The sequence below is a fragment of the Glossina fuscipes genome, unplaced genomic scaffold, assembly GCF_014805625.2.
Source record: "Glossina fuscipes isolate IAEA_lab_2018 unplaced genomic scaffold, Yale_Gfus_2 2, whole genome shotgun sequence".
NCBI classification, from domain to species: Eukaryota; Metazoa; Arthropoda; class Insecta; order Diptera; family Glossinidae; genus Glossina; species Glossina fuscipes.
The window spans coordinates 9,622,115-9,635,929 of record NW_023998416.1 but is presented as its reverse complement, the minus strand read 5'-3'; the positions used below and the strand labels follow the sequence as shown (position 1 = coordinate 9,635,929).

At 32.3% G+C, this 13,815-nt stretch overlaps 1 protein-coding gene across 13 annotated transcripts in view; it reads right to left on the bottom strand.

Annotated features, from left to right (window-relative positions):
* The window catches only part of LOC119633661 (sodium/hydrogen exchanger 3), a 58,212-nt gene that overhangs the window by 21,980 nt on the left and 22,417 nt on the right, over nt 1-13,815 (bottom strand). For 8 of the 13 annotated variants that reach the window (XM_038027320.1, XM_038027326.1, XM_038027328.1 and 5 more), the window contains exons 4-11: nt 9,038-9,240; nt 6,302-6,422; nt 6,100-6,238; nt 4,872-5,089; nt 4,506-4,798; nt 4,320-4,445; nt 3,506-3,693; nt 1,430-1,568 (exon numbers count right to left, since the gene is read on the bottom strand). In XM_038027320.1, coding sequence (XP_037883248.1) covers nt 1,430-1,568; nt 3,506-3,693; nt 4,320-4,445; nt 4,506-4,798; nt 4,872-5,089; nt 6,100-6,238; nt 6,302-6,422; nt 9,038-9,240 — 1,427 coding nt within the window. The remainder of the gene's footprint in view (nt 1-1,429; nt 1,569-3,505; nt 3,694-4,319; nt 4,446-4,505; nt 4,799-4,871; nt 5,090-6,099; nt 6,239-6,301; nt 6,423-9,037; nt 9,241-13,815) is intronic. The other 5 variants (XM_038027323.1, XM_038027325.1, XM_038027333.1 and 2 more) reach the window with 1 other exon arrangement.

Here is a 13,815-nt window from a genome sequence, read left to right as displayed (position 1 = left end):
GGATATAATTTTTGAAAATTAAAAAATAAAAATAAATAAATATAGAACCAAATTCCATGAATATTTTGTAGACAATCAATCAATTTTTGGTTGACCAAATAAAGCACAATTTAACACGCGTTATAATATGATTCAAGGGGAAAAGGAAGAGAGTAAAAATTATATTAATAAATATTTGCTTATTTCTGATGTCTAATAATATCTAGCAAAATACGTATAAGAAAACGTAAGTTATCAGTTAAAATAAAAATTTTTATATATTGATTGATAAATAATAAAAGTATTCGGATAGTGATTTTTATCGTATAAAAAAAGTTTACAAAATAAAAGGAAATTTTGTTTGAACTTAACGTTTAAATGCGATCAAGTTGAAAATTAAAATTTTGAAAATTATCACAAATATTAATATTAAAATACTTAAAAGAGCAAACTTTATTATATCCGTCACCAGCCACCTTCAGACATTCAAATACATTTACTTTGTAAAGGTAATCGAAAAGCTTGAAAAACCAAGGCTATCAAAGCTTAGTGTGATCTGCTCACCCTCCCACCCAAACCGCTCCGCCCGCTCCCAAAAAAAGGACTTTTTTATTTTAGAAAGGGTACATAAGTTTCCATATACGGAACTGGTTATAAAATGGCCTCGGCTTTTTCCTTCTGTGCTTCTATGCTTCGATATCTTATTCTAAGTTATGTAAGACTTGCAAACGAGTCACGACATTATTGCTACTCACAGCTGGTAAGAAATTTTGCGGATATACACAATAAGGCCTTAATTCCCGTTGCTTTATCTTGGTCCCAAGAACACTCTACTGTGCTAAGAACTTTATGCAACCTATCCTTTTGAAAACGTGTCGATTCATTTCCGTTGTAACCATTTCAGATCCTCCTCTTAGGCTTTGCTGAATTTTGATTCGAACTACGGACAGAAACTACAATTTATTGATTTATATTTTACAGGTATTTTAAGGGCAACTTCTTCTTCTTATTAATTAATCTAATTAATATAGATTGGATCTGCGATCGTATGGCCTGCAAATTTTGTTGATTTCTTTTACAGTTTCATCAAACAGAGCAGCTTGAGAGAGAGAGAGAGAGAGAGAGAGAGAGAGAGCTTGAATTAACATGAAGCAACAGAGATACATTCAGTCATTTGTTTTCTTAAAGGGAAATATCACAAATCGTTTACACCGCAAGCGGTCAAAAATCACACTTAAAAATGACGCGAGAGACATCCATCGGAACCGAAAATCTGCTTTAAGCATCAAGAGCAACTTCCTCTGAACTACCTTTAAGTTGAAATGAGCTAACAAATCTTTGAAGGCCAGGTGATGATGGATATTTAAGATTCGCCCTTGGGCGTACACGATTTTCTCCTTCAATTTTTTTTTGCTTTATTATAAAAAGTTGAAATCATTTTAGAACTTACCCTTCTGTATGGTTTAAGTTCTTCGGCCAATAAATGATGGATTTTCGCATCTGTTAAATCTTTTTTCGAGGGATTATAATCCAATTCATGCATATCCAAATTACGCGAACAAGTGTTGTCCAAATTTGTAAGACTGGGGCTATAAACAAAAATAAAATTTTTTATTAATTTTTATAAATATATATGTTTGACAAATTCTTCTGTAATATTATTTACTTTCATTCAGCTAATATAGATAATAGAAGTTTTAGTTTAAAAAATTAGTAAAACTATAAATAATATAGACAAGTAAACGAATTTCAGATAAAGTGCATTTTTATACTACAAGTGAAAAAAAAAATTTATTATTAGAAGAAGAAAGACAGAGCGTTTACGGACCATGGAAATTGGCCCTTTTTTCAAAAACATTAAAAAAAAGAAAATGAAAGAATTTTATTAAGACATAACGTTTTTCTTGACTTAAGAAAATCTACATAGAGTCTTACTTGCAAGAACGAAATTGACGTCCAGTCATACGTACCAAGAGAGATTTTCACACATGCCTAGTCGATTTATAAATTATAATAATTGTAAATAACGATAATGTTAAATATTAATAGAATTAAACTGAATTATGTACAATAAATAAAGAAAGAAAATGCAAAGCAAAGCAAAATAAAATACAAAAGTAGTTTATATTCGATAAGGTCTATCCCCCCCTCGAAGAGTCAAGGAATCGATTTAAACTAATATTTCACAATTTCTAAATGACAAGGTTTTCGATGTGGGCGCCGACCCTGAAATTTCAATCTTTCAATGTGAAAAACATCCCTGACAAACGCTAAACATCTAACTGATCTCTAACTGAACTCGACACGATGTCTCCCAAGAAGGTTTATTCTGTTCCTTTTTTTTTTTTCTAACTTCAGACACTTCAAAATGAAATGATAAATGTTTAGTCGATAAAAAGGTTCTAATAATGCTGAAATTTCTTTACTTTTCCTTTACACCATTCTCCTCCCGTATTTGAATATTAAGCAATCACTGTTCCGAAACTTTAAAAAAACAATCAAAGTCACTCTTCGAAATTTAAAGCACTTCAAATTAGACGACAATCTTCCAAAAAATTCGTCGTTCATCATCAATTATCACAAGATGTCTTGCTCCGATTTAAAATTTTTGCTACGAAAGCATAAAAGAGTTTAAGCAGGTGAGAACGTGGCTTTTAAGATAAGTCTTCACTCTAGTTACCAGCTAAATATTCACTCACTATAAGAGACCATTCGAACGACAACACGTTTCACCAAATGTTATGAACAAGCTTATAAGGTGTGTTGTGCTGGTGTACATCTTGAGCAGCTTCTCTAAGCTCTAAGACGTTTCAGATTTTCTCTCTCGTTAGGCATAAATGAGGCAAATCAGGATCGGTTATGATTTCCTGGACTTCCTTGAATGTTTTTCCTCTTCTGTACGCTTACAATGTCTTCTTTGAAAAGACAAACTTAACACAATTTATTCACATAAAGATCCTAAAGCAAAAGGACTTAATTGATATATAAGTGAAGAAAGGAAACTCCTGCTGTTAACACATTACTTGTATGTGATACCAATAGTTATACACACGAGAAAATCAAAATATATCAATTTGGAAGAAGATGAATTGGAAAAATGTTAAAGATGACTTCAGAAGACCGAATAAGCTTCAGTTTTTCTCCGTTTATCTAATTATATTTCAAGTAGAAAGTAAAAGGGAAAAGTAAACTAAAAAACGTAAAGTAAAAAAAGCTTTTAATTGAAAATAATTATCTAAATGATAAGTTTGTTAATTTACAAGAAAATAAATATTATATCAAGCGAAAATAAAAGTAAAAAATTAAAAAAAACTTATGTACTTTTAATTGAAATTTAAGAAACCTGTAAAAATTGAAAAAAAAAAAAAAACAAATGAAAATATATTTTTTATCTACTCAAGTGCTTTCAACACACTCTAGATTTAAGTGCCCATCATCAGAAGGTTTGTATAAACATGCACTACTTTTACAATCATAAGCATTATGATTAGAATTTTTTGTTTCTTTTTCTCTAAAATTCGTTTACCAGGTTGTGTATATTGTCGGTGGTGCCCACCTGCCACCAATGCAATTATTGGTATAATTTCGGAATAAAGCACTCATCGATTCGGTGCCAGTGATCTGACCGATTGTTGAGGGATTACGTCGCATAACTTCGATGGCATCACGCATTGTCAATTTGGAATAAGTTTCAATAATTTTCGGCTCCGCGCCCTGTGCACATATATATACAATAAAAAAAAAATATATAAATAAATAAATGAAAATATTCAACAATAATAATTTTCTATTAGGTGAATGGTGGATATTCTTAGATTAACTCGAACATTTTTTTTTAAAACAACTTAAATAAAATAACGTAAAACCAAGATTATGAAACAAGAAAACGAAAACTTGGGAACACAACAACTTCCAACTTAAAATTTTTATTTAACTGTCAATTCTTGTTTTCGCAAATCCTTTAAAGGCCTTCTTCTTCTTCGTCGTCGTCTGAATATATCCTTCGCGAAGGATGAATGAAACCTTCAGTGGATTGCCTAAAAGATGTTCGTCTTCGTTTTCGTTCTTGTTCTTTTTTCTGTTTCGCAATAAGCGAAGTATAATCGGCAATCGGTACTTGACCCAACGTATGCATATCCCACTCTGCCTATTAAGAATAGTCGTCGTTTTTCAAAAAATAATATACATTGTAATAAAATTTCACCAAAAATTATAAAAATACTTTCAAAGAAATAAACTCTCGATTAATGAAAGAAGATTTTTTTGTTTAATAAGAATTCAGAATAATATCTCAATCAAATTAGATTTTGAATTTTCCATTCCGTTTCAATTGCATTTACCTTAAGATCTCTTATTAAGAGAGGACGTATGAAACGATTGTCGAAACGTTTAAATTTATCGCGTACATTATAATTGCCTGTCTTTCCGACAATATCTTCAATTCCAGCCATTAGATGATCCATAAACTACAAAATTTAAATAATACAAAAAAAGATTTAAATTGAAGTGAATTAAATGTGACTTACTCTCTCGTGGATGCGTTCATTCATGGTGGGTTTACGTTTACTAGCCCGTTTAACATTTAAAATTTTCACCAGCGGCTTTATAGTAATACCTTGAACAAATACCGTAAAATATATCACAGCTATGGTAGTAGTAACAAACATATTTTTCTGAGGCACTAAACCCTCATCGATTAATAGGACAAGAGCAAAGGCGACGGCGCCACGCAAACCACCGTAAGACATAACGAATTGATCAACCCGTGAAAGTTTATGTAAACGAAAACGATTTGCCAAAGCTGACAAGATAATGACACCTTAATCCGAAACGAAAAAAAAAAATTAATTGTTTATATACATATACATATATAATCGCAATTCGCATCTTACCTATGACACGATATACGGAACAAAATACTATGGTTAACACTACAAACCATGTATTCCAGTCATGACCCTTATCGACGGTAGCCACTCCCAAAAACATGAATATTATAGTCTCCGAGGAACTTGACAACATTTTTAAAGCATATTTGACTGTTGTATGAGATTTTTGTGAAATATTCGACTCCACATAATTCTTCATAGTAATGCCACAAAACGTAATCCTAAATATCGAAAATAAGAAAAAAGAAAAACAATTATGAAAATTATATTCACCTGGAAATCAATCTTATATGCCTGCAATTTCTAAGATGTGTATAAAAGCTAGCCAATTCTTCGCTAATTTCAGATGGCCCTGTAGACCAAGGCCTGTAAAATATATTCTATCAAATCCACTAAAAACTGTTAGCAGCAAAACCTTTAAAGTTTCGAAATTTTGAATTTTTTCAACACACTCATTACAAACTTGATTGATAATATATGTGGTATACATGTGTTAAATTCCAAATATCTCCCGCGCTTTTTTCAACCTTAAATCTTTCAGCAATACAACGATGCATTGACGGCTACATCGATTCATATCTGACTGCTTTACCGTCTTAGTGAATAATTTCATAGATATATTAATATTTCCGGAAATTGTAAAGAGGATTAGCTCACACTACTAGGTATATCCTACGTTGCGGTGAAGAGATAATCAAAGACGGAGACATAGCACTAGTGTAACGAAATCTTCAGATAAGTGAAGCCGACGCTAAGAGCGTCAACTAAAGTTGATAAAGGAACGGACTAAGATTAAGCGTCTTAATCTATACTTCCAAGAGACATTTGCTGTCATACGAGAAAACTAGGTCTGCATAACACCGTGAACTCCCCAAAAACCGTCAAAAGGAAAACAATAGAAAGAAAAGTATGGAATGGTTAAGCATCTTAATATTTTTTTAAAACAGATTCGTCAACGTTTGAGAAAGCTTGTGCTAGTTCTAGACTTTTATAGAACTTGTCAAGTCCTGACAACAACGGTATGTGCGGCCTGCCTGGAAGTATTGAAATTGAGTTTAATTAATGAAGGAATTTAAAGTTTAAAATCACGTTCTAGCAAAAAAAAAAAAAACTATACTTCGTAAATATTTCACGAAGCATTGAAAAGGCCATTATTGTAAATGACACTAAACTGTTGTTAGTCGCTTATTAATCCACATGGAAATAATAGTCGGTCTCCTAAATTACTTACGCCATTATACCGCTCATATGGAATATTTCAGCATTCAGATAAGCCAAATAGGCCATAACAAATATAAAAATGGGCTCTATAACGCGCACATGATCAGTAAAACGTGTAACCAGACCAGTTAAGAATCCCCAAATGATACCTGAATATAAAATATCACATTAATACACTTTCAAAGTCGTCAAAAGCATTACAAGAAACTTACCAATAACGGTACCACCCAAAGCAACTACGAAAAACGAACCTACACCGCTAATAACATCTTGCACAATAATATTGTTTAGACCCATTTCGTTGTAGACTTCCATCATATGATACATGACGACCTAAATAAAAATAATAATAATAATAAGATAAACAGATTTATAAAATGTTGAAGGAAAAAAGGAATAAATATACGAATGAAAGGTAATAATAGAATAGCATGTTTAAATAACACTGCACAACTGCATACACACTGACGATCGATAATACGCCCAAAATAGAAAGAAATATCTATACAGATTATGCATAGCATATTGATTACATCTCTGAAAACAGTGGAGATAAAGTCTGTCTTGGCTTTTGAACAATTGCTTGTAAGCCCTTGGTTCGATTTGGCTAATTTTTAAGCTTTGAAAAGTCATTAAAATTATTTACACTCTTCCAATTTGTACACACCTCAGCGGTGTACGAAAGTTAGCAACCATGTTTAAGCTTCATAATTCTTATGAAAATAAAACCATGGACCGTAAATTAATACCTTTTTTTTTATTTTATATATAGAATAAATTCCCCTGATCAAAAAGACTAATATGATATTGGAATTATTTTTGGGAGCCGATATTTACTATTAATGAGATGATCCGCATTTTCCGCTGTCCGATTTATACTTAACCGGGTCCGCACGGCCTGCGGTTTGTATAATAAGTTAATGCGGTTTGTATAATAAGCCTAATACTAATCTGCCTTTTGTTATGTCGATATATTTTTTGGTCAACCTACAGGTCGCAATATTTAAGATTCCGAACGAACACTGTTGAGTTTGTATCGGATTGGATATGTAACCGCACCCTATACATGGAGTGCAATATTGAAAAACTTGCGATAAAAATCGCAGAGTTATAGTGCCTCAGCAGTACACTATTAATTTGAAAAATTTAGATGGTACGGCCCAATTCATCAAACAACATCCTCTATATATGAATTCTCTATTTAATTTTGATTAGCTTATGATAAAGATTGCTTTATAATAGTAATTTAGCGTTAAATTTAATTTGAGCTACTTAGGTCATATTTCTGTACGACAGCCCAATAAGGATTCTCGTGAAAAGAAAGCCTTTATATTTTCAAAATCAAAATTTTCAGAACAAAATTTTGTGTAGCGGTCTTCTGTCAACATATATACATCATATATATACATACAAGAAATTTACGAAATTTGTACCAAGTTAGAACACGTTTTGGGGCTCTTCCCATATCAGGGCTCTGACGAAAAGTGTACCTTCGTATCGAACAAGATTACAACTTATTGGTATTCTATGACGAAAATAAATGAAAAAGTGATGTAAGATATTTAATAGTTGGCCCTTCTCAACTAAGATGGTTTTACTTGTGTTCTTGGCCTCTTTTGCGACCGATGCGCGAGAACTGTCTCAAAATGTTTCTGGAGAGGCCATATAAAAACCTTCCATCTCTATATCTACATGATAATTTGACATGTACATGAGAAAGAGTTTATTGTAGGTCTGATTGGTTGAGTAATAGAAAACTATGACAACCACTTGCTTAGTGTTGTTTACTTTACGCGAAAATAAATATATCAATTATTTAAATTTTTTCCTTTTAGCATTCCGCTGTTCTTATTGTTATTGTCAAAACGTTGTCACACGAGTTTTTATTTACAATTTCATAAAAAGATAAACTTAAACGTAAATGTTAATGTTTATGCAATGGTCCAGAGACTTTAATTTTAATATAAACTGATTATTAAAAAAAAACAAAAAAAAATAAATAAATAAAAAAAAAAACCAGATGTAATGTTTATTTTTAATTTTCCTCTATCAACAATAAAAACAATAAATTACTATTAAAAGTAGTCTTTGTTTTTGTTGATTATAATAGAAATGTTTTTCTCCCAATATATAGATAAAAGCAAATAAATTAATTCACAATCGTGAAAAAATAATAGAAAAAAAATATATATATACATATATATTTATATATATATATATGTTCAATTTATGGTATGAACTTAGCGCGTTTGTATTTCAAAGGAATTGAAGGTAGGCAGAATTGATTCTCATATAAAATATTAGAGAATTTATTAGCCTTCAACTAAATACGAAGAATAAAGAAAATTATGAGAAATTTTATTATAAATAATGAAACTTGTGCACTGACAGGTGAATGGACGTGCTTGCAAACGCGTTTAGAGAATACTACATAAAAGAGAATGTATAGATTGTTTCCAAAAAAGTATTGAACCTTCATCAAATCATTACCAAATTATATATATATATATATACGTTTATATATATATATATATATCATTAGGAAACTTTAAAGTAACTGATATTCTATCAGATTAATTAGAGCATCAGTTATAGCGGATGATTCTCTGGTATGAGAATATAAAGAAAAATCAATATGCATAGAATAGATATTTGAAGAGCATATTAAACTTGTATTAAATGAGGTTAAATACTACAGGTGAATGAATATAAACATAATGATAATAATATTGTACACACCATCACACATCATCATCATCATTTTCATCATTTGCATATAAATGTCACTATATATATATATATATATCATTAATAACTGCTAATGCAGAGACGTGATAGAGTAAATGCACATATTGAAAGTAATGCCCTCAAGTGTTTGAATTGCTGATGACATAAATTGATAGATAGAAATAGCGCATATTGTTTGATTATAAGTGTGCTATACATACCGTAACAGCATCGTTAAGTAGAGATTCGCCAAAGACGACAATATATAAAATTTCATTGACATGAATTTCCTCGAACACTGCAAGCACAGCTACTGGATCAACAGCCGATATTAAGGAGGCAAACAAGAAAATATCTAAAAATTTAGGCGCATCTTCTGGTGAACCGAATATACCAGTCTGGCCACAAGCCCAAAGTGACCCGCCTATAAAGAAAATTTCAATTAAATAACAAAAAACATACGTTCTCCTCCCAACTATCAAAAGATCAACAAACACATCTTTATATTAGTTTGGGGAAAAAGAAATCCATTATTTTTATATGAACTTCAGGACTTTATTTAACATGCTTCGGATTGTCCGATTTGGGTCAAATATGCACCGTTTTGTTGTGTGAATTGTTGCCATTTTAAAGGTAACTTCAAAATGCCTCTCTCATAGAAGCCCTGGCCTCTATTTGCAAAAAACTCTAGTAGTCGATTTTCACAATCCCCCTTGATTCCAATTTTTTATCATTAAAGAAATTTTGCAATGCAAGAAAAAGATGATAATCTCTTGGTGTCAAGTCCGGACTGTATGGCGGATGCATTAAAACTTCCCAACCAAGCTCCCGAAGTTTTTGGCGAGTCACTGTAGATGTGTGTGGCCTAGCGTTGTCCTGGTGGAACACGACACCTCTCGTGTTGACCAATTCTGGCCGTTTCTGGTCAGTCGCTATCTTCAAACGGTCCAGTTGTTGACAGTAGAGATCAGAATTTAGCGTTTGACCATATGGAAGCAACTCATAATAAATAATCCCCTTCCAGTCCCACCAAATGCATAGCAAAACCTTCCTGGCCGTTTGAGGTGCTTCACCGCTCTTTGACCACGATCGTTTTCGCACAGGATTATCGTATGTAATCCATTTCTCATGTCCAGTCACCATCCGTTTAAGAAATGGGTCTATCTCATTCCGTTTGGCCAAGGCTTCGCAGATGGAAATTCGATCCATCATGTTTTTTTCTGTTAATTGGTGTGGCAGCCAAAGATCGAGCTTCTTTTTGAATCCAGCTTTGTGTAAATGGTTTAAAACTGTTTTATGGTCGATTTTTAGCTCCTGGGCGATGTTACGACTGCTAACATGCCGCTCAACTTCGATCATTTCTCCGATTTTTTCGACATTTTCGACGACCGGCCTACCTGTGCGAGGTGCATCTTTAACATCAAAAATTCCTGAACGGAATCTACGAAACCAAAATTGCACATAATTGGCTGTTACAGTATCGGAACCATAAACACCATTCACAATTTTAGCCGCCTGGCTTGCATTTTCGCCTTTGTCAAAGAAAAACTGTAAAATGTACCGAATTTTCTCTTTGTTCACTTCCATTTTTAACACGCTGTAACTCACAACTGAATGCACCAAACAAAAAACAGTAAAAGAATTTTTTTTACTGCGAAATGTCACCTTTCCAACGAGCATAAATCTGAAATTCTTTGATCGATACTTTATGAGAAATCTAACAGTGCAGCCATCTACCGAAAAAATAATGGATTTCTTTTTCCCCAAACTAATATATATCTATATATATATGTAGAAATATTAGGAAATAACAAACCAATGGATGGTCGAAAAGAAAAGAGCACATGAAGATTTTTTCTTACTAACAATTAGGTCAACAATCAGAATAAATTTGTGGAAACTTTGTGATAAATAGCGTTCAATGTTCTTCACATTTTCTAATGCCAGTCTTAAAATCCTATCATTGTATATTCGTATGGAAACCTATCCACTTTCGTTTACTTTAAAAGAATTTCCAACATTTTTTTTGTTTATTGCGAACATGTATACAACAACGAGTTGCTGTTCCTGTCATCTTGTAAAGAACATACATATGTTAGGTATGCACGCAACTTTGCCTGTTATTGACATTGAAAAATTGTTATGTGTTCACACACATATGTGGATAAAATAACCCCAGCATGTGTTGTATAAAGATTCTTATGTACGATTTAGATGTTAACCACGTAAGCAGCGATGGCATTTAAGGGCACCCTTAACCTTTTTAAATTCAATTTTTTGAAAAAACAATGCAAGTTTAATACACGTTTTCTTTGATAACTCAAACTCATTAAAAACGAAAATTGAATTTCAATTGTGACTAAATTTTATTCAAAAAAACTCTGATAATCTGTAGGAGAGAATAATTTATTTCCTCATCAATAAGAAAACTACTCAAATGATTATATTGCTTATCGGTGTGAGGACTCAAAGTCGTACCTCGTTTTGGCCTCACGGGTTCTCTGTCTCTGGCTGGGGAGAGAGGGAGTGCTAGAGAGTAGGATAGACATAGGATAAGAATAGATTAAGATAGAATAGTAATAGATTAAGAATAGAATAAGCATAGAATGGGGTAACTTTAGTTTCAATTAAGTGAGTCCAAGTTGCATTTTTTATCTTAATTTCCATTACAATGGTAACCCAGAAATTGACTTTCTTCACTTCTATATGCAAATAACAAGTACCAGCATATATATGCATGTAAGATACATAAATGTGTATATACAATATTGATCTAACAGAGTCACAAGAGCATACAGAAAACTGCTTGCGACTCGGTTTTGGGGTTTCCGTGATGTTCTCCAGACAATGGCCAGAAGTCTAGCTGCGCTCGGCCAAATTTTTGACATCCGCAATCTAAACGTAACCGTCTATGCGGATATAAAAGTTCGTCTCTGGACTTAGCAGAGGCTTGTAGATAAGCGGTTATATTGAATGGGAGAAATGTATTCGAAAAAAGTCCTGTTAACATAATTTTTACCTGAAGCTACATTATAGCCTATGACGATCTTATTGATTAATTCATATAAATGATATCTTCTCATCTCCGCTATATGTGAGGAGCCGACATTGCGGTTTGTTGTGAAGTTTCACAGAAGGAGTGAATCATTTTGTCTCTTCTTTTTCCTCTTGGCACAGTTCTACGTTTCTAAGTTCAATGGTAATGATTTATATTTCTCAATCTTTTTGATCCACCTGCTAAAGATTTCCTTAGATTAACCCGATTAAATTCTGAATTTTCATTGTGAGCACATTTGAGTTGTATGAGGCGGGGTTTCGCCTTTCACTGTTTAAGCCAATTTACTGGAAATGCTATAACGGTTACTTTGCGAGTAACGAACGAGCTTTCTTAAAAAAAGAGTAATCGAAAAAAGAGACGAACATTTCTTCTGATGCTGCCGTTCAGCCTCTTCTAAGTGAGTTTCCTTTTCATTTGAGAAGAATCCGAAGAAAACCATAATTATTTTCTTAAGCTAGGCGCTTCTTAAACCATCAGATGGTTTACATTTTTCCACATCCGCATTATTATTAGTCTCGCTCAACGGTATTATATTTATTTCTTTAAACTACATGGTCGTGCGGCAGACTGTGACTGAAAATTATTATTCAGGAAAAATGTTATACATACAGACTTACAGACCAAGTGCTTTGAAACTTAAATTTAAGATCTTTCAAAAGTGGAATTAATCGATTTGCGCTATGAACGAATCAATTATATCAAAAATTAAATCATTCCAATTAGTTAAAAAATTGCCAAAATTTTTGAATAGGAATTCGGAAAGCAAGTGAAATCTTAACCGCATTTCCGGACGAAGAATATGTATTGTTTACTAATATACATTAATAAGAGAAACTTGAATGAATTTCTTCTTGAATCAAATTTTCAATTCTATTGTTGTAATCCCCAACAAGGAGATCATGTAAACGAATGCATTGCATATAATAATCAAGTGGGAGTTAGGCGTAAAACGAAATACACATCTTTGTTTTCAAATTCAATTGATGTGTAAATTTACTTCTCTTTTCCTGCATAGCTAAAGCTTTTAACTGCTTAGGAAGCTTATGCACGATTTGTGGAATAATTACAGCACAATAACAAAACGCGTTAATATTTAGATGCGCTCATCGAATCAACTTCAAGTCAATAACAAACATCATGTATGCAGAATGTCAAACACATGACTACAAAGTTAACATTTGCACTAGAAAAAAAAAAAACTTATTCAATGAATTAATGGTTAAAGTTAATTGAAAATTTAAGTAAAGTGAATTAAAATGACAATACTATCACGAATGATTTATAGTTTGAGTTCGCATTTGATATTTCATTATATCAGTGAACCTAACCTCACCTCTATTCAATTACATTTCAGACGTAGAAGTAAACTACGAACGTCACCTTAGACATGTAATTAAATAAATATAACATTGACTGATCGTTATTTACAAACGAACTATAAGGGACAATGAAATTTTGCGTCGCTTTATACGATATAGGTTATTAAGAGAACCATGTCAAGAACTGTATTATTTCAGTTTACTAGCTTTTATCCAAGTATGCTTTGATAAATCGAATTCGGCTTAAACATTTGAGCCCCGAATAAGGGATCGTAGATTTAGCTTTCTGGTTCAATTTTGCCATGTTCAACTTACACTAAAACAAGACGTGACAAAGGAATAAATAAAAGGACCAAAGTGAACATTTTAAACCAAACCGTGGGGTATATGAATGTTATTCAAGGAATTTTTTTTGCCAACATTAAATCCTTTTGATAAAAAAAATCGTTTGACTCTACTCTTGTCAGTCTTCAAGAAAAATATGAATTCCGCTTATAACTGGCAGCTTGAGACGCTTATCCTTTTTTTTTTTTTTGAATGCCATCAGGACAGACGACTTTTCCTTTAGTAAACACAATACTTTCGCAAGCAGAAGTCACAAGTATTTGCTCATCTATGATGT